This window comes from Rhineura floridana, chromosome 14 (genome assembly GCF_030035675.1).
Source record: "Rhineura floridana isolate rRhiFlo1 chromosome 14, rRhiFlo1.hap2, whole genome shotgun sequence".
In the NCBI taxonomy this organism is placed as follows: domain Eukaryota; kingdom Metazoa; phylum Chordata; class Lepidosauria; order Squamata; family Rhineuridae; genus Rhineura; species Rhineura floridana.
The window spans coordinates 38,509,332-38,536,169 of NC_084493.1; the positions used below are offsets into that span (position 1 = coordinate 38,509,332).

Below are 26,838 nucleotides of genomic sequence, written 5' to 3' on the forward strand. Positions count from 1 at the left end.
TCCAAAAAGGAATCACTCTCTTGTGCGTGCACACCCATTTTGGAGCTGGTGTTCTGTCACAGATCTTATTCTCCTTTTGAGCACTCAGAGGTCTGTCAAAGCACACAATAATGTCTGACTCCTTCAGCCCTCCGTCTACACAAACGAAAACAGATGCATTGATTGCCATTTTGTGATCAGTAGCTCCTGTTGTAGAACGTGAAGAGCCTTGATCGTGTCAGCTAAACTCAGGCCCAACTGCACTTGAGGGTAAGCACGTGGCTTAACGTTGTGTATCTTTAAAAAAAAAAGCTAACTAGAAGCACAGGGAGGGGAGGAGCAGGCAATCAAGATCAGAGTCCTGGCACATGGAAGAGAGGGCTTTGAACCCTTTACTCCTGCACAGCAGTCCCAGTGAAGATCATCCACTCTCTGTCCCGAAAGCTACTCATTGGCACAGGAGAGACACTTCCCTCCCTGGACTAACAAAAGCTTCCAGGTGCTGGTGGTGGCAGGTAATTTTCACTAGGGCCGGGGGGGGGGGAGAGGGAGTTAATCTCCCTCTCCCCATGCATTATGGACCCAATCCTGATCGGGCCCCATCCCAGAGGCTGTTATGTACAGTTTTTTAAAAATGATACATGCCATGTTTAGCCACACTTTTAATGCCATGTGCATTTTGTCCTCTGTTGCTGGGTTTGTTATGGCAAGAAATAGCTGAGTTACCAGGGGGAGGTCATTCCATTGAGAGGTAGCACTAGAACATGGGCATGATGCCACCACTCTCTTCCCTTCCTTCAAATCCTCCCTTGAAACCCAACTTTCCATGAAGTGTTTCGCACAATCCCCCTCATCCCCTTGTCCTACAGCAGCCTTCCCCAACCTGGTGCTTTCCAGATCTGTTGGGCTCCCCGCAGACAAGAGAGAGAAACCCTCAAAGTGCTGAGCCAGCAACCAGCCAAAAATAAAAGTGGCAATTGTGCATTGCAGCCCGATGCATTTCGGGTATCAAAAACCCCTTTGTCAAGGGCAATGTTTAACAGGTAGATTTGAATCAGAAAAATTTGTGCAAAAAATCTTTTTAAATCTCAGGTGCATGTTTATTTTCAGTTGTTTGTGAAGTTTTCATGTTTTTGTTCTGTCCTTCTCTAAGAGCCAGCTACTCCTAAAAATTCAGTTTGTTATATTTATTAGATATAACAGTGTGTTCTATATAGAAGATATTTGACCTCTGTATTCCTCTCCGCTTATTTGCTTTGCTGTTGTTGTTATGTGCCTTCAAGTCGATTACGACTTATTTGCTTAGTCCACGTTTATTCAGATTAGAAAAGCTCTGTAAGAATTTCCCATTGGGGATGTATGTATAATCTTGTTAAGTTTCAAGCGAAGTTTTATTTTGTATTATATTCCATTTTAGTTGTCCCTTTTCCTATAGTTTATGAGTCCACTTTCAGCAGATCATGGTATTGTACATTTTTAATAGATAAATTCATAAATGTTGTATTATAGTTTACATTTTTAAGTATTTCTTATAATTGATTTAAATGTTGTTTATATGCATACTTTCACAGATTGCCCTTGGCAAAGGGTTTTTTGATACCTGCAACGCATCAGGCTGCAATAAACAATTACCACTTATATTTTTGGCTGGTTGCTGGCTCAGCAGTTCAAGGGTTTCCCCCTCTTTGTCTGTGGACCATTTAGGGTGCCTCCTTCTTCGCTCTCCTGTGCTGTTGGACTCCCAACTCCCAGCAACCAGCATGGCCAGTGGTCAGGGGAGGATGGGAGATGGTGTCTGACAACATCTAAAGGGCATGAGGCTGGAGAAGGCCGCCCTGTGGTCTGTGCCTGTATTGGGACAGTTTTTATATAGGGAACTAGATTTAATTGTTTTCACACTTTTCTTGTTTTATGGCTGCAACTGCTTTATTTATTTTATAATTGTAAATTTCATTGTTGTGTAACCTACCCTGAGAACTTATAGCGAAGGGTGGCTAAGAGGATGTCTTCGTCTTTCCTGAGCAATGAATTTTAAGGGCAAGAAGCATTTTTAGGCCAGGTTTTAATTCAAGAAAAAGCAGACAATGTGTTCCTCAACGTCTCGCCTCATTTGTGAAGGCTGATTTCCTTCAGAGAGCAAAGGCCACGAAAGTGCCTTTGGAAAGAATGTCTCCTCTTTCTATCCCATATTTCCAGGGGGATAAGGGATAAATCATCAACTGGCCTCACACTTGAATTGTCATTGGCTCCAGAAACCAGCAAGCTCAGAGCCAGGTGTGGGGCAGACTGGCCCTATTCTGCAAGGGGTCCCATGATCTTCCGAATGTTACCTGAAGGTTTGTTCCACAGTTTGTAAGCTCAGTGAGGCTTAATTAAAGCCAACTGCTCACTGGACATTATATACAATTGGTACCTGATTGACGGAGTCAATGATGCTGACATTTGTCTTCCCAGTAGCTCAGCTTAGTATGCCTGGTTTACATACAGTGTCTCTGGGAAGGGCCATCTTCATTCCCCAAAGAGCAGCCACGAAGGTTGCAATTGACAGAGGGCTGCACCCCTCTGTTCTAGCCCATTGCTTTGGACTCCATGTTGCTAGGGTCAGAATTCCAGAACTACACAGGGAAGAATCCCACTGATTTCAAGGCTGCCTGCAGTTCCTTCATAGTTCTGAATCAGTGAATCATTTTTCGTTTAAAGCCTTATATTTCCTTTGAGGCTTCCAATAAGGCATTCTTGTTAACAATCAGGATCTTGTTTGTTTAGGTGATAATTTATTGTAAAATAACAAGCAATAGTTATTTGAGGAAAGTGACATGGTGGAGAAGATGAACCATCTGTACCATTCCTTAACCATCCCGACTAGAGCAGGTGGCATAAATACATCACCAGTGAGAACAGGGCTGGCCTCAAGGGTCAGCATAGTTGGGCATTTCATGAGGGCTGATACCCTAGCAGGGGGCCCACTGACAAGACCTCCATGGACCTACCGCACTGAGGGAGGATTGTGATGGTCCATGCTTTTATGTAATTGTTTCGTGCTTGTGTATCACATATGGTAAGTGGTTTATAGTAGAATGTTAAGTGGTGGGAGGGGGGAAATGAGTGAGTGGAATGCTGGAGTGTGGTGGATGGTGATTGGCTGAGTGACGGAGAGGTTTATATTGGCGCAAGTGGCAGTTTGGCAGTTGGCGCATTGCTAGGAGGAGGGCGGGCGTTGGGCTAGTTTAGCAGTAGAGAGTGTGCAGGGACAATGCTGGTTTATTATTTTGGAGGGTGAAAGGGTGGCGTTAGAGCAGGTATATTTTAGGTGGGTAGGTCAGGCAGGCACTTGCTTTTGTCAGGGACACGGTTCCCTTCACTTCATTTGTATAACCACAGGTTGAGAGGTCTGTACTTCTTTAATTTTCTGTGGCCACCAGTTTGTTCAGAACACTTTCAAAACCTCCTAGTAGCCTGTATAGTAGGCAGAGGTGTGAGGACGACGCCAACACTAGAGGCAGGACGGACTCTAAACTGAAATGGATGCTTTATTGAAGGGGTGCTCTGTAAATAAGGGAGTACAGTAGGGCCCTGCTTTACGGAGATTCGCTTTATGGCGATTCGCTAATGCGGCGGTTGCAATTAGATGCAATTAGACTAAAGCCCCACTCATATGCCGCTTGTTCCGCTTTTACAGTGGTTTTCGGTCATCTCACACCATTCTATTCAATGAGTTCCACTTTACAGTGGTTTTTGCTTTACAGCGGGGGTCCAGAACGTAACCCGCCGTATGATTGGGGCCCTACTGTACTGATTTTTATGCTGGGGCCTTAAAGGTGCTTGCTGACAGTTTCTGAAGACCAAGAGGCCCCTAAGTGGCCTTTGCCCCAGGCCCAATTCCCTCAACCTTCACCCCAGCCAAATACTCCCACAGCCCCGTCTGGCTGTGGGGATAACCTGCCTCTGTGCCCCCAAAGCATTTTAATCTTTTAATTTTCTTAATCTTTCTATTTTTAATATGTATCCTTCTTAATTTGTGTTGTATTTGTTTTTGTTGTGCTTTCTGTTGTTTGTTTGTACATGTTTTTGTGATTTTTTACCATGATATATTGTATTTTACCTTGTTTGTTCACCGCCCTGAGAGCTATTCTGCTAAGGGCGGTATATAAGTTGAAATAATAAATAATAATAATAAATAATATAAAGCTCCTCTGGTTGTACTCCAGGCTGCCTGGACAGCTGAGCCAACTTTATCAACCAGCTCATGTCATCGCTTCCCTCTGGTCAGATCTTCGCCTAGGGCAGCCTCTCAGATTAATCTGGCCACCAGCTCCGTTCTGGTGTCCCCCAGACAAGTATTAGGAACACCCTGGGTATTCATATGCAAGCCTCAGTTTCCCCCTCTGCTACTCTCTCGCTTTACGCCTCACACTGCCCTTATCAGTTCCCAGCCTCCCTGCGCCTCAGATGTCAAAGCCTAACAGACTCTCTCCCACTCTCTTACAAACAGTTAACTCCCAATTGTCTGGAACCTCCAGCCAATCAGAGCCTCCTGTCATCAAACCAAGATTCTTTCTGCTCATCCCCTGTATGAAGGTTTACTGCAGGGCTGTTCCTCATTTCCCCTCAAGTTATTCATTATTTTCCCTCCTGGAACCTGAACTGCGTTCTACCTGCTTTGACTAAGTCTCCTTTTGAGCCCTTGGAAAATTGTTCATTGAATGTATTACCTTTCAAGACTGTTTTTCTCATTGCTATTTTGTCCGTGAGGGATATCAGAGGTGGGGATCTTGTCTGCTGATCTGCAGCTGTATGTCTTTCATCAAGTCAAGGCTGTTCTACGTCCTGATCCATCTTTCTAGCCCACAGTTAACTCAATTTCCCACAAAACCTAAGGGGTAGTGCTCCCTACCTTTTTGCCCAAAACCATTTTGAACCTAGGAAAGGTTTTGACACTCTCTAGGTGTCCATATAGCCCTTAGATTCTATTTGGACAGGATACTGGAGTTCAGGTATTCTGAGTTGCCACCACTCACCATATGCTCAGAGGCACGTTACCAAATTCTTCCAAGCTACACAGCAAGTGGATTAGACTGTGAAAGACCAACCCAAATGGTGTTTGCATTTTGACCAATTTGTAGGGCAGTCCAATATCTCAGAGAGGAGTTCAGGTCTCCTGCTCCCCTGCTGCATTCACTATAGCTGCCCAATTTCCCTGCTTTTTAAAGTTTGATAGAAATAGCTGTGGGCTATAGGTACGTTCTTAAAACGCAAGGTTTTTTGCCTATTAGTGAATAATACAAAGGGTACGTAAGGAACATACACTAATGAAAGATCGCCTGGTGATCTACTTGGATGAAATCCTGATATACTCACGGAACCCCTCTGAACATGAGAAGCATATTCAAGCAGTATTGCAGCACCTGAGGGAAAACCACCTGTTTGCGAAGCTGGAAAAATGTGAATTGACCATGGATTTCCTAGGCCATCGGATCTCCCCCTCTGGAATTCAGATGGACTCAGCAAAGATTGAAACCATTCTACACTGGCAAGCCTCTTGCAGCCACAAAGATGTGCAACGCTTCTTGGGCTTCGCCAACTATTACCGCCAGTTCATTTCCCACTTCTCCGAGTTAACAGCCCCCATCTCGGACCTACTCTGATCCAAGGAAAAGTTCTGCTGGACTGAGGCGGCTCAGCAGGCGTTTCAGTGCCTCAAGGAGGCCTTCACCTCGGAACCCATCCTGCAACAACCTGATCCCACCAGATTCTTCATTGTGGAAGCTGATGCATCTGACAAGGCCATTGCGGCTGTCTTACTGCAGCCAGTGGGCAAGGAGCAGTTCCTGCTTCCCTGTGCATTTCACTCTTGGAAACTTAGCTATTCAGAACAGAACTACACGATTTGGGAGAAGGAGTTGCTGGTCATAAAAGTGGCCTTCGAAACCAGGTGTCATCTTCTGGAAGGGGCCAACCACCCGGTGCAATTATGAACCAACCATCGGAATCTCGAGCACCTACAGAGCACCAGACGGCTTAATCAATGCCAGATCCGGTGGTCCCTGTTTTGGTTCGACTTCACTTTACCTATCTCCCTGGCCGTCACAACACACAAGCAGACGCCCTCTCCCGCAAACCTGAATACCAAGCCGAGCAGCACAAGTCCCCCCTTTGTCCGATTCTCTGCCCAGAGAACTTTGCAGCTACCCACCAGCCACAATCCCTGTTAGACAGGGTACGAGAGCAGCATCGGAGAGATGAGTACGCCTTGGCACATCAGCAAGGGCTCCAGTCAGGAACCCCGTCTTGGACAATCCATTCCCGCTACGGAATGGCACCGTGTACCATCGGGACCAGCTGTACATTCCTCCAGGCGCCCTACGGGGAGAGGTGCTCCACCTCTGTCATGACAGCCGGCCAGCGGGGCATTTTGGAATGTACAAGACCCTTCATCTGGTCCTATGAGAATTCGGGTGGCCGCGGGTTCAGGCAGATGTAAAAAACTACGTGGTGGTCTGCAATACTTGCCAACGAGCAAAGGAGCGCCCTGGGAAGCTGCCAGGGCTCCTGCTCCCGCTGCCCACTCCTCTGGGTCCCTGGCGGCCAGTCTCTCTGGATTTCATCACAGAGCTACCCGCATCCAGGGGGATGACCACCATTCTGGTAGTAGCAGACCTATTTGCCAAGATGGCCCATTTAATCCCATGTGCTGGACTCCCCTCCGCCCCCAAGACGGCTCAGACATTTTTGGCCCATGTTTTCCATGTACATGGTCTTCCGGACCATCTGGTTTCAGACCGAGGGGCCCAGTTCACTGCCCAGTTCTGGCAATTACTGTTCCAAACCCTGGACATCCAGGTCCATTTGTCCTCCGCCCACCACCTGCAGTCAGATGGACAGACGGAATGCACCAACGCCACGGTGGAACAGTACCTATGATGTTACACCTGCTACCAACAGGACAACTGGGTGGATCTGCTGCCTCTGACTGAATTCGCATATAATAACTCTCTCCATGCATCCACATGCCAAACCCCCTTCTTTGTCTCCTATGGCTATCACCCTCAGTTCTTCCTCTCAGTCCTACCCCCCTCACCTGTCTTCGTTGCAGATCTCATGCTACAGGAACTGAAGACCCTGCAGGCAGTCTTGAAGGAGCAGTTGGAGCAGGCAAAAGACTCGTAGAAACGGTTTACAGACTGCCACCACCAGCCAGGCCCTCCACTGAAGGTAGGAGACTGGGTGTGGCTCTCAACCAAGTTCCTACCATCCCAACAGCCGTCTCGGAAGCTGGATGCTCGACACATTGGTCCCTTCCATATCACCCAGCAGGTTAACCCCGTGGCTTTCCGGTTGCAACTCCTCACGTCCCTTCGCATTCACCCCATCTTCCATAGGTCATTGCTGGTTCCGGCCCTCCCGCCTCACCCCTTGAGTTCTCGACCACAGCCTCCACCGCCGGTGGAGGTGGATGGAGAGGAAGAATTCGAAGTGATGCAGATCCTGGACTTCCGTAGGCGTCAAGGCCAACTCCAGTACCTGATTGACTGGAAGGGGTATGGCCCAGAGGAATGCTCCTGGGAAAACGCCTCAGAGGTTCACGCCCCCCGCCTGGTCCGTCAGTTCCACCAGTGCTACCCGGACAAACCCGGCCCAGATGGGAGGGGACGGGCTGGTCGTGGGGAGGGGGATAGTGTCATGGCCCCTTCGGAGGACTCCTCAGAGTAGGAGGAAGAGGCAGCAGCGCCGGACCCAGAAGAAGGAACAAGCGGAATCCCTGAGCATGCAACTCCAGCTCTTTCCCAGCTGGAGAATGTCCAGGTCCCATCTGAAGCCTTTCAAGCAGGTTCAGGGGATGAACAGGAGGCTCCCTCCCTCCTGCAGAGCGAAGACGCCAGCGAGTATGACAGCAACGGAGGAGGTCAGGCTGTTTACGAACAAGTGGTTCTGAGAAGTTGGGAGACTCATCACTTGCACATGCCTAGGAAGTGGGTTTTAAATGGCAGTTTGCGACTGCAGCAGGCTGCTGACTACAACGTCGGGTGTGACCTCCACGTGAAATGTAGTTTGCAGACTCCAGACCTTTCGGACTGAAGCCCTGGCTTCCTGAACCCAGCTTCCCCACCTTGACGACGCTTTCGGATACTGCTACTGGTACAGTTGTTAGAAGCATTCCTTTCCCCAGCCAGTTCCTGTTATCTGCTGGCCTTGGCAGATGTATGACGCAGATAACTGCCGGCTAATTAGTTACAGCCCACCTCCCAGCCCTGAAGCTGAGAAGTGCCTTCTAAAGACAGGGAGCCACTACTGAAAAGGCTGTCTCCCTTGTTGCTGCTCTCTGAGCCCTCCTCAGAGGAGGGACCCGGAGAAGGGCCTCAGAAGAAGATCTAAGGGTCCAGGTAAGTTCACATTGGGAGAGGTGTTCCAGGAGATACTGAGGTCCTGAGTACACAAACTGCGAAGGAAAATGGCATGCACACCCACCTAACAGGCAGCAAAGGAAGGGATCAGGCAGAATGGGAACGACACACAGCAACAATGGCTCAGGGAAGAGAGCTGGGAAATGGGAAGGATGAGCCGAGAGACACCCAGTGCCACCCTTGGGCTGGGAGTGGTAAGGCTGGTGGGGGCTGAGGGCAGCCTGAGCATGGTGCTGTAATGCCATGTTTGCCCTAATGGACCACTCTGCTGTGTGAGAAGTGTCTTTTTTTTTTTAACTCCTCAGCTTGAATATTCTGGGACACAGCGATCACCTTCCCTGTGGCCCTGCTAGAGTGCCGTGTTCATTGTGTTAGGACAGGAGGCAGGGCCTTCTTGGCGATTGCACCCAGACTCTGGAATTCCCTCTCCTTAAAAGCACAAACTGTAGTGGCGCTGTTGGCATTTCACCTTTCTCCCAGGACTTTGGAGGGAAGGACTAATTCCACCTCAGGGCTAGTCTGTTTTATACTGTATTGTTTAGTGCTACAATGTTATATTGTGAATGCATGGAATTCATTTTAATTGACCTTGGTCTATTGATTATACTGTTTCATTATTGTTGTACAATGTTTTTGGACCTCAGGCAAAAAAGTGGTTTATAAATTATATGAAACAGAGTAAACTTTGGCCACAAGTGACATCACACATACCAGGAACAAGGGAGCTTATATGTTAGGAATATAACTCCCTATGAAATATGTATGGGCCTTTCAGTAGTAATTGCCGAAAGATTCTCAAGACTTTATTTCAATGCAGCCTGTGTTCTTATTTTTATTAATTGCTGTGACATGTTTTTACTATTAAATAAATAAATAAGGGATGTAATTTTAGATTTTATACGTTTTCCATTTTATGTGACTGTTTCTGTATGCCGCCCTTTGAGGACACATGCCTTGAAAGGTGGAACATAATAAAATCTTACTTTATTTGAAGTTTTAAGAGCTAAAGGTTTCTAACTGCCATCAGTTTTCAAAGCATCTGTGGAGCTTGGGAACTAAAGTTAGATTGGGGGTCGAGGAGATGGGCAAGGAGGGTTGGAGATCAGCAGGTGGCATGCCTGTTTCAAGTTGTAGGGTGTAAGATCAATCCCCACAAAAAACATTACACATTAAAAAAAACAGGCATGTCAGGGAGAAGGTTCTCACCTGGGTCCATGCAGTTCAGAATGTACAAGTGTTGAGTTTAGATGGGGACAGGTCTCCTTACAAAGCTCACAGTGGTTACTTGAGGAAGACACTCATTGCCCGGCCTCCCCACAAGGCTGTTGTGAGGATAAGGCGCAAGTCCCATTAAAGAAGGAAAAGATAAAAAAGGCAACCCATAACAGTGTTTAATTCTTTAATACATTAAAATTCTTTAATGGAACAAAACCAAATAACAAATGGAAATTTGTCTTACCGTGAATTTCCGTTTACCGGGGATGATGGATGACATTCTCAACAGCGATGACGCCTCCACAGGCCGGGTCCACCAAAGCCTTTTGCCTCCTCTCCATCTCTTGCAGGATGATAGGAGCGGGTAGTGCTAAAAATCACCTGGCGCCAGGACAGATGGACACTAGCCCACACAACTGAAAACAAACGCAGAAGAACCTCTGCCATCGGCTGATAGATGCCTGAGAGAATTACCCCAGCCATCTTCAAACTGCGCCCAGGACAAAATAGTGGTCCCGTCAGATGCAGTGTGTGTGGGAACTGCTGAGAAGAGTCGCTGTAGCCATGGTCTGAACAAAACCAAAAAAACCCAAACAGCTTCCCCACTACCAGAAACAAGACAAACGCAAGCCCAGGAAAACCCAGGGAGGGGGAAAAGGGAAGGAAAAATGGAAATTTTACTCACCGTGAATTTCTACTTGTAGATAGTTCTGGAGGACATTCCTCAGTAGGTGTGACTCCTCCTACTGGTCGTGACAGGCAGGGTCTCTACGCTTCTTGGTATCCTCTGCTGGGGGAGGAGTCGTCCCTCTCTCCAGACAGAACTGACAGAACCAGGAACACTCCTCAGGCCCCATATCCGCAGCTTTTCAGACGTCCCTAAAGTGGAAGCCTATACTAGGAAACAGCTGAAGAAAAGTGACAGAACCAATGTGCTGGAGGACAGGTCACACATGAAGGAAGACACACAATACTAAACAACGTGTGCAAATGTAAGGTGCTGGCAGAAGCCCTAACTCCCCCACTCCCCCCCCCACTCCAGAAGGTGAAGCAAAGGAATGACAGGTGGGCGGAATGTCCTCCAGCACTATCTACAAATAGAAATTCACGGTAAAATTTCCATTTTTGCTAGATAGTGCTGGAGGACATTCCTCAGTAGGGATATGACTGAGCAATGTACTAGAACTCCGGGTGGGATTCTTCTAGCTAGGGGGCAACACCTTCTGGAGCACCTTCCTGCCAAATGCAGCCTCAGCTGATGAGAATGAGCCTGATAAAAGTGTGTGGAGAAGCCCACGTAGCCGCCCTACAGATATCCATTATGGGGAACCCCCCCTTAAACACTGTTGAAGCCACTGCCCCCCTAATTGAGTGTGCTGTGGTACCCAATGGAGGTTCCTTACCCAGTGCTTCATATGCATGTGCTATAGCCGCTCTGAGCCAGCGTAAGAGTCGGTCGTCACCTTACACCCCTTTGATTTCCCAGAGAAGGCCACAAAGAGACCTCCTGAACTCTAAGGTACAATCCAGGTAGAAACGAAGAGCCCTCCTCACATCACGGGAGTGCCACCTACGTTCCTAGGCACAGGAGGGAGCGGGGCAGAACGAAGGAAGAACCACTTCCTGTGACCTATGGAAAACAGAATTGATTTTAGGTAGGAATGCCGGGTCTGGTCGGAGGACAACCTTGTCCTGGTGGAACACGCACAGTTGAGGGTCCGAAGATAATGCCCCCAACTCGGAAACTCTGCGTGCTGATGTAATGGAAACCAGAAAAACTGTTTTGAATGTCAAGAGGTTCAGGAGGCAGGTAGCCATTGGTTCAAATGGCGGTCCTGTTAATGCTGTCAGCACCCAGGTAAGGTTCCAGTTTGGAAACCTGTGAATCATTGGTGGGGAAACCAGCGTCACCCCTCCTAGAAAACGTTTAAGGAATGGGATGGAGGAAAGCAGGGGGGGCAGGCATAACAAAATGGTACTCAGAGCTGCTGCTTGTCTCTTGATTGTGGCTGCGCTCAGACCAGGGGACCCCTGCAATCTCGAGACCAAGGTTCCACCGTGTTTGCAGAGCACCAGGACAAGAAAACCTTCCATGTGGACGAGTAAACCCTGTTCGTGGACTGTTTACGCAAGGCCAGTAGCGTGTCAAGCACTTTCCCCTTAAAGCCCTTACCGCTCAACCACAACCACTCTGTCTCCAAGTTGTTAGCCGGAACAACTCTGGTCGAGGATGGCAGACTGGTCCCTGAATCAGAGGATCCATTCGAAAGGGTACCTGCCAGGGTGTCTCGACTGACATGTTCAGTAGGTCCGGAAACCAGGGACGTCGAGGCCAATAGGGTGTCACTAGAATAATTTCCGCCTTCAATGTCCAAACCTTCTGGATCGTGCGTTGTATCAGCCCAAACTGAGGAAAGGCGTACAGGAGACCTTGTGGCAACTGTGTGACTAGTGCATTTGTGCCCTGAGCCTGGTGACACAGATTTCTTGTGAAGAACCTGTCTAGCTGTGTGTTTGCGGGTGTGGTAAAGAGATCCACTACCGGTTGTCCCCACCTGCGCACCACCTGTTGGAAAACTGCTGGGTTCAGTTGCCATTCCACCTCCTTGATGGCTGTCCTGCTGAGCCAGTCGGCTACAAAGTTGTTTGTGCCCACCAGGTGTTCGGCCTTCAGAGAGGCAAGATGCCTCTCTGCCCATTTGAACAGAGACGTGTGAGGCGTACTTCCCTGGCTCTCCCTGTCAGGTTCCTACCTGTGCATGGCTACTGCCTGTCACTAGGCACCACCAGGGACTCCACCAGTCCGGACCGCTCTCTCTTACGGTTTCTCTCCCCGCTCTAGCACAGATCTCAACAGATCCCCCTGCTAGGCAACCACCAGTAACGTCCTAATACTAGTATTCCCAGAGACTCTGAATACTGGTATTGTTATTCTCTTCACCGCTGCCACCATTTGTTACAGTTCCCCTTCAGCCTTGGTCATTACCTTACCCTCCCTTCTGGTCTGTGAAACCCCAGCCAAGGATCAGGCCTTTGGTAAACCAAATTAAGTATTTAATTAATGCCTCGAGCATTAGGCCCTTCGATCTCGTGCCCCCTTGTCTGTTGACATAAGCTTTCGCAGATGACTTGTCGGTGCGTATGAGGAGATGCTTCCCCTTGATCTCTGGAACAAAGGCCTGTAGGCCCAGTCTGATGGCCCGTAACTCCAATAAATTTATATTGAGCTCCGCCTCCATTGCAGACCATGTCCCCTGGGCTACATTGTGGTCCAGGTGAGTCCCCCATCCATACAAGCTCACGTCTGAGGTCATGATTATGCGTGGAAGATCTTCCAGGCTGACTCCGTGGGCCAACCTCTGAGGCTACAGCCACCACCGGAGCTCTGTTTTTACTGTCTGAGGAACGGAGACCGAGCGTCTGTGTAGTAGGAGAATTGCCTTCTAGTAGGGCAGAAGGATCTGTTGTAGAGTTCTTGAGTGAAATTGGGCCCACTGATCTAGGTCATATGCCGACACCATGACCTCCAAAAGCCGAGCTAGCCTCATCAGGTCCAATGCTGGTGAAGCAACTGCTTCCTGAAGCAACAGCTGAAGTCTCAAGGCCCTTTCTTCGGTGAGCCTCATGCGGAAAAGTTGCATGTCCAGGACCACCCCCAAGTGCGGAATAGATTGGGATGGGGTCAGCATGCTCTTCTCCAAGTTCACTATGAAGCCCAGCCCTTGGAGCCATGCTACAGTGAGATGGGTATCTGTGTGTGACTGGTCCCTGGATGGTGCTCTCACCAAGATGTCATCCAGATAGGGATGCACACATATCCCCACTGTTCTGAGATGTGCCACCAGAACAACCAGCACCTTGGTGAAAACCCTTGGTGCTGAGGAAAGGCCAAATGGCAAGGCCCTGTACTGGAAGTGTCTGTTGTCATATGAAAACCGGAGAAAGCGTCTGTGCTGTCTGCAGATTGGAATGTGTAGATACGCCTCAGAGAGGTCCACAGAGGTCAGCAAATCCCCTTTTCTTAGGGCTGCAGTTATGGAGCGAAGGGTTTCCATTTTGAAGTGTTTCCTGGCCATCCATTTGAGATCCAAAATAGCCCTTGTATCGCCATTCTTTTTGTCGACTAAGAAAAAAATTGAATATACTCCTGATTTCCTCTCTGAGGGAACTACTGGCTCTATTGCCTGGCTGTTCAGCAGGTGCTGAATAGCTTCCAGGTAGCGCAGGTGCTTCTCCGGCCTTCGAGACCTTGGGGTGGGTCGAAACTGGTCGTGTGGAATGCGAACAAACTCTATGGCATATCCCATGGACACCGTGTCCAGCACCCATTTGTCTGAGGTGATGCCTCTCCAGCGGGGGGCAAACTCTAGAAGTCTTGCTCCCACTCCACGAGAGGCCTCTGGGAACCGCCAGTCAGGAGGAGGGGCCCTTTTGGACCCCCTTCTGGTTCCTCCCTGAGGAGAATGAGGTGCCTCCCGATTTAGTGGAGGAAGCATGTCCACCCCGTCTTGTCTGTCCCAGCAAGGCCTGTTGGAAGGCTGACTGCGAAAGCTAGAGAGCTGTTTTGAGGAACGAAAAAACTGGTTCTGCCTGCCCTTCCATTCCTCTCTTCTGGCCATAGGGAGTGCTTTCTTCTTATCCCTGGTTTCCACCAGGTGGGCCTCTAGAGGCTCCCCGAATAGCTTAGAACCTGAGAAAGGTAGGGCAGTGAGGCGGGTCTGTGACCCTGTGTCCACTGCCCACTGCCTGAGCCAAATGTTACGCCGTGCCATGGTGGAGGCAGCCATAGACTGCGCTGCAAATTATAGGGCATCCATGGATGTGTCAGCTGACAGGGCCGAGGCATACGCCATTTTCTTTAACCCATCCTTTACAAATTTTGGGACATCGTCCCATGCCCCAAACTCTTCGGTCCACATAAAAACCGCTCTGGAGAAAACTGAGGAAGTGGCTGCGGCTCTGAAGCAGACTGCATCTGCTTCAAAGCTCCTGCGAAGAGCCCCTTCGACTCGCTTGTCACACTGGTCCTTAGGACTCCCTCCCCTTCTGTTGGGATCACTGCAGAGCTAGCAAGTGCAGCAATAGGCAGGTCCACTGTGGGAAAACGCAGTTTTGTCATGATCCTGTCAGCAAAAACGTAATGTTTCTTTGCCCACTTGGCAGGTGGCTTTGGTTTGCATGGTGATGACCATTCAGCATCCCACACGTCATCAAATGCCTGGGGAAAGGGAACTGAAGCCTGCTTAGTGTCCATGGAGGGGAAGGCCTTTTTTGCACCTGCCAAGGCTGACTGAGTGGGTGCATCGCCTCCCACCTCAGCCTCTGGCAGTTGCAGCACTCTGTGGGCCTTGGAAAGGAGCGGCTGAAAAACCTCTGGAGCAAAGAGTCTGGGTTGCGTCTGGGTGACCTCTATTTCCTCACCAGAAAGCTCCCCCTCTTCCCTGTCCTGCTTGAGTAGGTCTTCGGAATCTGACAGCACCGCCTGTTGGATAGGGGCCTGCCTGGGTAACTGTGCCTGCACCTGCTGAGCCTCAGCCGTAGAGGATGAGGAACCTGCATGAGTCTGTGAGTGGGATTGCCTTGCTACCCCCCAATGCGCTATGACCAGGGGGCTCCTTGTCACCCCTTGGTGCATCCTTAGCCGGCTCACTATGTAAAATGGAGGTGGGTGGAGGCAAGCCCCCCCGCCTCACGGCTTGAATGGAAAGGGAAGAGGACCTGGAATGGCTGTCTCTCAGAGGTGAGCTGCCATGCCCGTCCTCCCTGCTGGAGTCCGTGGAGCAGGAGAAGCGCCTCCGCTTTCCCCTGTGGGAACGTTTCCTTGAATGTCTGCGCTTCCTACGTTTAAGTGATGTGAGAGAGAGCCACTGATTTCAGAAGCAATGAGCTCTTTAACCCAGGTCATAAACTTGGGAAACTGAGAGTGGGGGACACACATCCATACCTTCGTCTAGGAGATTCATCCCCCCGCTGTCTATGCTCTGGGACGGAGAGAAGACTGGTTGCCGTGACTCCTCTAGGTCCCTTGCCTCCCCCACGTGGCAGGGCCCTTGGCGGGAAGGAAGCGGGTGAGGCCATCATATGGCGGCCTTGACTCCCTGACGCTGAGGGGAAAGCGCAGGAAGTCGCTTCACAGGCCAGCAGCGTTAGCGGGTGCCGCTCAACCCCCTGCTGAGACGTTCTCTGACGACGAGGCAAGCCTTTGGTGATGGGGGGGACTCAGGAGCCGCGATCCCGCTAAACGCGAGCATTGCAGGAACACAGCTCCGTGGAGCGACGGGAGAGTCTCCCGTCTGGGCGGCTGCTGCTACTGCTGGTACGCTGCAGCTAGCCGCGCTCCGCCCTTCTTCGGCCTCCGTTCCGATGCCTGTGAACCCAGCCGGGTTCAGCCTAACCTCACAAGCCCCAGACCTGGGGAGTGAAGGCAGGGAAGGGGAGGGAAACAGGCGGGGAGTAAGTAAAACAAACGTAAGGAGAGGAGAGGATTAGCATAGGAAAAGACTCTAAGAGAGTGTTCTTGCACTCGGGTCCTGCTTGCGGGCTTCCCCCAGGCACCTGGTTGGCCACTGTGAGAACAGGATACTGGACTAGATGGGCCACTGGCCTGATCCAGCAGGCTCTTCTTCTTATGTTCTTATGTTCTTAAGAGGGAGAAGCAGAAAACAAAAGGCAGAAGCTCTGTTCACTGACCGCAGGCAGGGCCGGTCTGGAGAGAGGGACTCCTCCTCCCCCAGGAGAGGAGATGGAGAAGCTCTGAGACCCTGCCTGTCACGACCAGTAGGAGGAGTCATCCCTACTGAGGAATGTCCCCCAGCACTATCTAGCAAACACTTTTTTCAACAACGAACAAGAAGAGGAGCACTCAGTCCACCCAGGGGAAAAGATTAGAGAAGAAAAGTGAGCAAAACAACTAAAAAGAGGGGATTATACCACACCAGCTGAAAAGACCCAGCCTGAACTGACCAAGGCAGGGCAAAGTCTGGAGAGAGGGATGACTCCTCCCCCGGAAGAGAAGCTGTCAGTCGGTTTAGACCTTGCCTGTCTGCTCCAGAGGGCAGAAATATCCTTATGACAAATGTACTGTGTCTGTCATGAGCCCTGCTGGAGGGAGCGGATGGATGAGAACGAAGCAGAGGAGGACTTAAGAGTGGGACTCAGAAGGGGCCCCAGCTCTGGACGTTGACAGTTCAACCCCAGCAGCTGCAGATACGCCTGTGGAGAGTCAACCTGACCATCAGTTGCTTCCCCTCTCCCTGCACCCGTGTCGCCAGCAGGCAGCCCCAATCCTTTGGAGGAAGATGGAACAGTGACGGAGGCTCTGCCTTTGCCTTGCACCAGGAGGCGAATGTGGTGGGAGATGCAACCGACACAGCTGAGGCGGAGTATTCACCTGCGTGCGCTCCCAACAGTGACAGTTGGCACACGCAAGCCGGGTGCCCGCCCAGCCTTACTTAAGCCAAGTGGGGGAGGAGGAGTTGCTGAGTCAATGTCTTCGTGCAGCAAAATTGTGTTTAGTTATACCTAGAGACGCTGCGTTCTGAGTAAGCTGTAGGTAGATTCATGAAGCGCACTGAATTGAAACTGTCTCTTGCTACAATAAAAGAAAAAACCCACAGCTGTGTCTGAGTCCGAGTTCTTTGAGGTCAGGCAGGAGGCCATCCCACTCAGGCAAATGTTCTGCTCTCTGCTGCCCCAGTCCACTAGCAACGGAGACACTTTTGTCCTACAGCTCTCCCTCCAGATGGCAGTGCTGGGAAGCGAATGAGGCAGCAGGAGAGGCCATGAATAAAATGGCAGCTGCAGCTCAGTGAGTCAGAGAAAGTGGTTAAGTGGGGGGGAAACCAATCCAGGTGCGCCACAATGCCTGCTGATAGTGCTGTTCAATCCCTGGGGAAATGCAAATGCTCCTCACTGCTGTTAACAGAGAAGCGCTAGCCCACCAACACACCCAACTAAGGGATGGAGGGGATTGAGCAAGCTAAAGGGATCCTGCTCGGTAAGAGAGTTGCGAGACTCGCTTCGCAAATGGAGCTCTTAGGGCCAAGCTGCTGAAAGTGGCAAATGAAAGTGATCAAAATGGCAGACCTGCTTGGAGGTAGAATCAGGAACTGCCAGCTCCATGCACAAGAAAGGCCACTTGTCGTCCGTTTGACAAGTCGAAACACTTTGCCCCCAGACTTGCAATCAGCACTCTCCGGGAAAATGGAGAAATGATGTACACACAGTAAGAGAAAAACAAACACTAGCAGGCGAATAGTAGGCAGAAATGAAAAAGGAAATCACAGAAAGTTCTTCAGTGCAGAGAGAGAAAAGATCTGTCACAGACCGCGGGCAGGGCCAGTCTAGAGGGCAGGATGACTCCTCTCCCTGGAGAGGTGGTGAAAGGTTTCTGAAGACCCTGCCTGTCAGCCCAGCAGGAGTCATCCCTGTTTAGGAATGTCCTGCACCCCTATCTGGCACATACAAGCACATTGGGTTATTATCCTAAAATACATATACAAAATGACAGGATATTCATTACTACACAATCCTTATGTTATCTTACTAAATTACCTGAGAAATAGAATCCTAGATACAGATTTGGAAATGGTTGCAACTTTATTAACATTGGCAAAAACCAAAATTGCAAAAAACTGGAAACAACCTACACCACCTGTAGTTTTGAACTAATTCAGCAGAATATGGGACTTTATGAATTTGATAAAACTAACATATTATCTAAGACAGAAAAATGGACAAACATATATAAATTGGGCAATTTTTATTTTGTTGTGGAACCAGATATATCAGGAGAACAAGTATCATATTATTTTCTTTAATTTAGTAAATTCTTTGTATATAATTCATTAATACATTTGTTTTCCCTTTTTTTGAGTTGGTAATACAAGTTGTATTTTAAATTTTTCTTTCAATAAATAATATTTTAAAAAACGATTTATTTTCAAGCACTCAGCAAAGACTATTTTTATTCTCCCAAAGCTTTTGATATATATTATTTTATGTCATTTTTATCACTTCCTTGTGAATTTGTTGCTGGTGAGTTGGGACTTCTCTTACAATTTTTATTGGATTTGTTTCAGATTGATTTGTTTTGTCAGTGCCTTGGAAGTTGTTTTATGAGAAGTTGGAATATCACAGAATCATAGAGTTGGAAGGTACCTCAAAGGCCATCTAGTCCAGCCTCCTGCCAATACAGTAAATCCACTATTACAGGATTCCTAAGCACCAGCTTTAAAAAAAACCTCTGACAAAAGAGAGGCTACCACCTTTTAGGGCAGCCTCTTCCGCTAGCAAACAGCTCATATTATTCTGGAGGTTTTTCCAGATGTTTAGCTGAAACTTTGTAGTTTCTTGTAATTTGAACTCAGTGGGTTGGGTTCCGTTATCTGGAACAAAATGAAGCAAAACAGAACTTGCTCCATACACATTTTAAATAAATGGAGATTAGGGTCACAGGCAGCCATGACTATTTAGTTCATCCTTTCACAGCTTAAAATTGCTGCTTCCCCACAAACATTTGAAAGGGATCTGGTTCAGCCCATGCATCTAAGCACCACTCTTTCTTAGATTGCAAGGTCCAATGTAATGCCTAACCAACTCTCAACCCTAGGGCAGTATTTTGCAAATATCTTTGCAACTACCCCTGCAAGATTGCTTTAAAAAGACAGAAGACAAACAAGGGTTCAATGGTCATGCAATCACAGCATCTACTTGCTAAATATTGTAGCGCATCCTCCAGATTAACTGCATAACACAACATTTGCTGCTGGCAGTTCAGCATTCATTTCTAAATCCAACTAACTAAATATGTTTTAAGGTTGGGAAGGGAGGTTCACTAAAGTGAATAGGGCCAAGGCAGCCAAGGCAGCGTTCAGTCTGAACCGGGCAACTCTGTGAATGATTGTGTGTGAGAGAAACATCTTTTCAAATCAGCATAAAATCAGCAAATATAGAAGGTGTACTAGTCTGAAGAATAGGATTTAAAGTGTACACATCTGTCAATCTGACATTTAAATGCAGGTGAAATGCTTTATATTAATTTTTTAAACACTAGAAGTAAAGCAGTAGGGAGAAATGAACACAGATCGGTCCCCTGACAAGAAAACACTAATTTGACACCCCCTTAAGTTTACTTAAATTCACTTAAATTCTATTCTTTGAATGTATGTAGAGGGAAAGTTGTTATAAACCAAACACGCAATGGCACAAGAAAAGAGTTAAAAAAAATACTGATTTTACAAAGTTTTTTTTTTTAAAAAAAGATGGCACATTTATTGCTACATAAATGTTATATACATGGTGTTTTCTGTTACATTTGACAGAAAAGCGTGGAACTTCTTGCTGCTGGTTGAAAAAGTTTATCAGTCACATCTTGAAATTTGACACAGGGTACAAATTTGCAATAAACCACCTCTAGAAACTGAGTAACAAGATGAGAAGCAATTCATCTCAGACAAGCAGCTCTTACAATACTCCATAAGGTACTACACAGTATGCTAGAACCCTACTATGCTCTTACAATGCTATTGTAAATTTATGATATTAATGAACAGGTTTTGGTAAATAACCCTACATTTTTTTACTACCTAATATAGTAAAATAAAGTAAGAATTTTTTTTTACTGAAAACCTTTTTTTATTTCAAAAATCTAGAAAGAGTAATATTTAGAATTCAAGAAACTTTCTTACAAGATTATTGTATAAAAGACTAGCTACAGTGAAAAATAAGCCAAATGTTTTTTCTTTCTTTCTCTCTCTTTCTATGTTATGAAGGAAAGCTTCTGAGCATGTCACAAAGTCTAATATAGCCAAGAGACAACAAGCTTGGAAGGGAAAAGGCCAGGCAGTGGCAGGGGAGCACTTTCACATGTCATCAGCATAAGCAGAAGATCATTCAGATGAGAAACACTGAAATGAAGAACAAGGCCACAGAAGTTGGTCAGGTGTTACTGGAGAACAGATGTGAAGTCCAGTCAGTCACTTCACAAACCAGTTGATTTGGTAGAAACCATCTATGACATGATCTCAAATTTGTAAGCCTGTTGTAGCAACATTTTTGTTCTTTCAAAAGTGGTGGGATTATTCAAATAGTTCGCTGATGTATTCCTTTAATAAATGCAAGCAGAATACCACCAGGAAGAGAAAGAGCACCACGATGGTAGTTAGGAAAGCTGTATTTTGGCTGTCCCTTCCTCTCCTCTTCTGCCCCACACTCTGGGGTCCTACAGTGGAAGACAGCTTTTATGGAAGTTCAAAAGAGTAGGGATATCCCAAAAAAGAGAGCAACAAGGGAACTGAAAGGCCAGTCAGGTCTAGCCACACCATAATCTACCATTGCTGATGGAGCTTATCTTCTAGGACAAAGGTGTTTGGCATGCAATAGATGGAATCCCCCCCAACCTTCTTCACAGGTAAGCTAGATGAGAAAGTACAATGGTAGAGACTGGTGGCTGTTGCTCTTGTATCTTAGTGGTCAGATTCACTCACCTCACGGCCTGCCACAACGTACTGACTGTTTAGCACAGAAAGCAATTCCAAGTTGGTTGTCCCCCTGCCCCGCTATTTACAGTCAACATTGTAAGTTTTACTAGGAACCCCAACTGTCTAAAGGGCTTTGTTGAGAAAGTAAAAGAACATGACTTCTTTTCAGTCCAAGAAATGCTGCGACCACAGCATGGCTCCTGACCGCACTATTCACTTGGAATCTGAATAGCTTGCAGCAAGGAACAGAGCACGAGAGGGCTAGCTGTGGCCACAAGTATTTAAACATAGAGACACACCAAGGAAAACATGCGTCAAATGACCAAGGGAATGGGAAGAACAACAAAAGCCTTTGTCCCTTCTTGCTTTTAAGACATTCATAGGTATGCTGGGAATGCAAAGGATCAGCCATGCTTGTGACTTTGCTCTCTCAATACTGAACTCCTATCAGCTTTCAGCAGTTTAAGATTTCCTTTCATATGTAGACCTGTACAGTTCCATTACAAATAAATAACAATTTGTAGTTATAATGCATGTCAATTCAGTTTAGGTACAAGGCAACTTCCATAGCGAGTGGAGAGGTTGAAGTCTCTGATTGTGCTGGAGCGGCATGCTGCTTGCAAGAGGACAATGGAGAAAGAGGATGAGGAGATGTGCTGTTTCTGGCACTGAAATATTATCAGGAGGAGATGCTGGCATAATCACTCCTGATGCAGATGATAACCAGTATTTGATCATATGATTGCATTTGAGTTTCTTGCTTCTCTTGTCAGATGTGTCTTCGTTTAATGCTATTTGAATCTGTGTCTTTGTGAAGAAAATGTCACCTTCTAGGTTTCCTCCCCGTGATTCCGGAATTCTGGAATCAGACATATCAGCAACAAGATAATGGTACTGTCAGTGTCTGTTAAATTTGCTAACAGCTACATTTTTCACCAGCAAAGAATGGCTGTTCTGCAACTGGCTTAAGCACCACCCAGCCTAGACTACCCACGTAGGATAGCACCTGGGTCTATCTGGTAGACCAGATTCTGTTTCTGCTGGAGACGTTTATCCCACAGCACTGAGGCATAACAGCTCCATCACCCCTCACTGCCTTAGCCAAGAGGCCAAGCAGAAACTGAAGTGGCTTGACTTGCTCCCATTCTCTGTGCACGGCAAAGTCAGAACAAAGCATAAATTGTGTTGATATCATGCAAAGGCCAGACTGGTGTCCAGCCATGGCAGACTCATGGAGTGTATATTGACATCTACTGTATTATTTGCAGCCGACCTCTTCAACACTGGGCGGACCACCTGCTGTTACCAAGTGAGACACAACCCTGTTGTTTACACAGCAATTGCCAGTTCTAGAATCAGGCAATCAGTCAATTTTGTGTTGACAGATTAGCTTTAGTCTATCACCTTCAAAACTGTTATGTCTTCACAATATACACACTTTATGGTTAATTCTCACAGTGAACTGTATAGTAGCACTGGTGTCAGAAACTTTTGGCCCTCCTGATGCTGCTGAACTACAACTCCCTTCAGCCCCAGCAAACATGGTCAGTGGTCAGGTATGATGGGAGTTACAGCTCACCAAATCTGGAGGACCAAAGGTTCCCCACACCTGTAGTAATCCAAAACACATGGAGAAGCAGACATTTATGCAAAGCATTTACCCACAAAACGAAGCGTAAGGTTATAAAATGGGCTCGTTTGGTACTCAGCTACCTTTTGTGCAAAACCAAATTGATTGTATGGGGAACAGCAAAGGTGACCATGAGAACAGAACAGCTACATCAAGCCATGATGGCGAAACTTGGGATGCCTCCTTCACAGAACTGGGTCTCTTGTGAGATTACTCACTGTGAATCCCTCATCTCCCCCTGAAAAGTGGCACAAGTGACTCGTGCAAACCCTTACAGATGCTGAAAGTCGGATGCTGTTTAGGATCAAATTCAGCTCTCAGTAGATTTTCAGTATAGGCAAGTCCAAAAGCTTTGTGTTGAGTACCACTATTCATTCTAAAAAACTATGGTACAATGGTTTTTAGCCCACCACAAGGTAATGTGGCAGGCTAAATTGGCAAAGGATGTTATGGCATTTAAACAACAACTAGATATGGGTCTCACAATGGCCATAGCTAAAATGAACACAAAAAGATGGTTTAGTTATTTTCGGATTTTGACTGTGTCTTGTGTCCTGCACTTAAATTTCAGTCCAGGGTATGCAAAACCCTGGATTCTTACTCACAGATATGACATGTTTCCCTTACCTGGCTGGTGTTTACATATGACCCATAGGGTTGGTAGTTTCACTAAGCCCAGGATGGGTTCCTGGATGTGGTGTCGGCTCTGCCGATACGGCAGAAACTTTTTCTTCTTCCCTTCTTTTAAGGCAGGCTGCTTTTGGGTTTAGGTTCCTCTCTAGGAGCAACGTGAAAAAAACACCTCTATTAATGCATGAAACGTATGAACTTGATTGGTGGTTAGTTCTGAAAATGGAGAAGCAAATCACAGAGACCTGGCTGGCCTTATCCACCACGCTGGACAGATGCTTATTTCTTTTTTCAGAGCAAATCCTCCCAAGCTTGTACAAAACTATTATGAACATAAATCAAGGGTGGCCTCATTTGGCCTGTGAAGCCGTTTCCTCCAAATCAGGCCCACGCACCCTGCATCTGGCATCAGGTATGGGGTGGGTACAGATATGGCTTCAAAGGCATGATCTGGAGCTTAAAGGGATCTCCTGATTGTCCCTTTGCTTGAAGCAGGTCTTGCTCCAGGAGCATTTTGCAGGCACCTGTTGCAGGAAGGACTCTCTCACGCAGCCAATGCCTACAAAACCAGGCTTCTCTTCCCCATCCGTCAGCTAATGGGTGGGAGAAAGGAGCACTCTGCCAGTCCTATCCATGGGACTTCCCAAAGCGCTGGCAACGCCCTTTGTGCTGTGCTGCCCAACCTGTCGAAGTTTGCCTGTAGGAATGGGGCTAGATAAGACCTGGCCCGCAAAGCCAAAAATGTTCCCCACCTCAACTCAATTCTTTAATATATGAAAGCACAACCCAAAAACTTAAAAACAAGAGCAGCCTAGTTCACAACACTCTTAGGCTATACACACATCAGGGCATTAATGCACACATGGATTGCACAGATCAGATTTTGCCATGTGCACTTTGGTATACTTTTGTCCATATAGTGCTTTCAGTTTAAATCTCTCAATGTTTCACATCCAGATAAGTGGGCAGTACTTGATGGGATGTATTCCTGCTGTATGCTGTTGCTCTCAACCCTTAATTACTACTTCCCCATCCTCCAGAGGTTCTGGAATCCTGAGGCCTATTGTAGACATGCATGCAAGTATCCATTTACCTGTGTGTTGCATACCTCTTTTTTTTAATGGTTTTGTCTGTGGAATAGCACAATATTGAACTTTCACCAGCATCAACATTTGAAATGTAAGTTGTTTATTGACTGGTTTTGCACAAGCAACAGTTTTAAAAACAAAACTGCAGAGAACCAGAAGCCCATCAAGGAGCGCCTTGCCAGGCAAAGAATGGTTGGGGAGGCAGAGGCACTGACACTTCTCATCATGAAAACTCCCCCTGCCCCCAGCAACACAGAAAGCCATGGTACGGCTCACCGAAGAATATAAACAGTACATTTCACACCCAAGCACACGTGGCCAAGGCAGGACAGAGCGCGCAATTTGGGGGAAGAGAGATTTGGAGACTGCTTTTTCTCTTTCTCTTTCCTGCCTCCTGGCCTACAAGGTCCAATTTTAGTTTATTTTTAACACAGCTGTTTTGCACAAGAGCAGTTCTGTGCAAAGCAGCTGTTTTCATAATTTTTAGAAGATTACTATAAACATGCCTTCAATATCAATTGGTAGAAATAGGTACACTGCATCTTTTCCTTTGGGCTGATGGAAACAAAATGACTAGGTTGTGCTCAGATGATGAGTAAACAGAAGCAAGGAGTGTGGTAACAGATGGCACCCCAGAAAATTTCACAACACACTACACAGCCCCTGCCCACCCAATGTGTTTCAGTGTGTCCACTTTCAGGTAACGTGTTATTTTATGTTGGGTTTTCCCTCTTAGTGGATTAACTGCAGATTGGAAATTAATTCAAATTAAATGGGGGAAAGTATGGGCTGGCATTTGGATGAAGACAATATTGTGTGGATGATGTGAAAAACATTTACACATGGGATACACTGAACCCACTTTAATTTGCTGTATGTATGCACCCTTAATTAAAAGCAGATTGCTGCTGCATTCTTGCTGTTTTTACAAATTATTTGCATTGGCCCAGTAATATTTTAAAGTGCTGTTGTTCATTTTAGTATTTCTGAATTTGAAAGCTGTTAATATTGTTATATATAACATTGTGGCCACCCTGGGCTCCTTCGGGAGGAAGAGCAGATCCCTGCTGCTGAATTCGGTGCTACTGCCTCGTCCGCCACCTCCTCTCTTTCCGCCGTGCGTGGTGGATCATGTGCAGAAACGGCACCTGCCAGGCTCCACTCCAGTGTGTGGCTTACCATGAGCTGCAACAATCTGTGAATAGGGGACCTGGAGGAGGATGGTGTTGTGTCGCACTGCCTTCATTGATGCCACTGATGAGCAGAGGGGCACACCTGCAGCCTCTCAGAGGTTTCTTACATATATATCCTGTCCAGAGAATCCCGAGAACTGTAGCTTACCCCTGAGGGTTACAATTCCCAGCACCCATGAAAACTACAGTTCCCAGAACCCCCTTTTTTTTGCAGAGTTCTTCTACAGACTGACTGCTCCAGATAGTCAGGGTTATATTGTTTAGGTTGTTTTTGACTGTTTTAATTATGTGTTTTAAAATTGTTGTAACCCACCCTGGTGCCTCTGGGTGAAGGGCGGGTAACAATAACAATAATTTTGTAATATTATTTTTATATTTTGTTCACCAACTTATTCAGAAAAGTGGCCTATGGATATTTTACATATATAGATAGAAAAGTGTGAAGGTTCTTTTGAAAGCCATAAATTGATCCCTAGGGAGGGAGATCCACAAATATGGGGCCACCACCAAAAAGGTCTCTTGCCTAGTGCCTGTCAATCTAACAGATCTGGCCCAGGGCCTCCAAGGCCACCCTGAAGGTCTGGGGAGCTTCTTATGGGTGCAAGTGGTCCTTCAAGTGACCTGGTCCCAAGCAGTTTAGGACTACATTTAAGCAAAGCTTCTGAAGCAATAAAAAAAGCAAAGTACCATAGATGTTTGAAATCAATGCAGACAAAAGCATGGCATGCCCTCCTCAGCTCATCTCCTGCAACAGGAAGAACATAGGAAGTGCCATCAGCCGTACGGAGTTGCTCCTGTCACCCACAGTTGATAAAAATCAATGATTTTTTAAAAAAAAGTTAAAAAATCAATTTTTAAAAATTTAAATAGGATTTTTAAAAATTTAAGTCAGATTTCAAATTTTTCTTAAAACAATTAGTAAAAGATATAATCATGAATACTTACTATCTAACTTCTAATTATATTCTATGAATATTTTAACAGCAGTTTATGGAGATGGGAGATAACTTGATCAGTCCTTTTCTGCAGGTGGTGTACATTAAGTGTGCTCTCTCTCTTCCTCTCAGTGCAAAGATAGAGGTCAATGAACAGAGAATTTGGGGAGATGGAGTAGATCTGGAGAAGGAGGAGACCACTGAAATGGTAATCCAGCTCTTAACAGCAATAGCCTCTGCAGGTGCAGAGAGAATTTTTTTCTTCCTTTAAACTAATTCATCCTAA

General features: G+C 46.9%; 1 protein-coding gene and 1 long non-coding RNA gene across 10 annotated transcripts in view; one reads left to right on the forward strand and one right to left on the reverse strand.

Annotated features, from left to right (window-relative positions):
• The first annotated feature begins 343 nt into the window (after positions 1-343).
• LOC133369837 (uncharacterized) lies at positions 344-25,356 on the forward strand. Of its 2 annotated transcripts, none has more exons than XR_009759001.1 (4): positions 344-494; positions 19,919-20,077; positions 20,369-21,006; positions 22,016-25,356. It is a non-coding gene; the product is annotated as an uncharacterized LOC133369837 (long non-coding RNA). The 2 variants fall into 2 exon arrangements; XR_009759002.1 differs by having other exon boundaries at positions 22,345-25,356.
• TCF12 (transcription factor 12) overlaps positions 21,710-26,838 on the reverse strand; it is a 367,927-nt gene continuing 362,798 nt past the window's right edge. For all 8 annotated transcript variants that reach the window (XM_061595499.1, XM_061595501.1, XM_061595498.1 and 5 more), the window contains 2 exons: positions 23,334-23,484; positions 21,710-21,935 (listed from right to left, as the gene is read on the reverse strand). In XM_061595499.1, the coding sequence (XP_061451483.1) occupies positions 23,345-23,484 (140 nt within the window). In that variant the 3' untranslated portion in view covers positions 21,710-21,935; positions 23,334-23,344. The remainder of the gene's footprint in view (positions 21,936-23,333; positions 23,485-26,838) is intronic.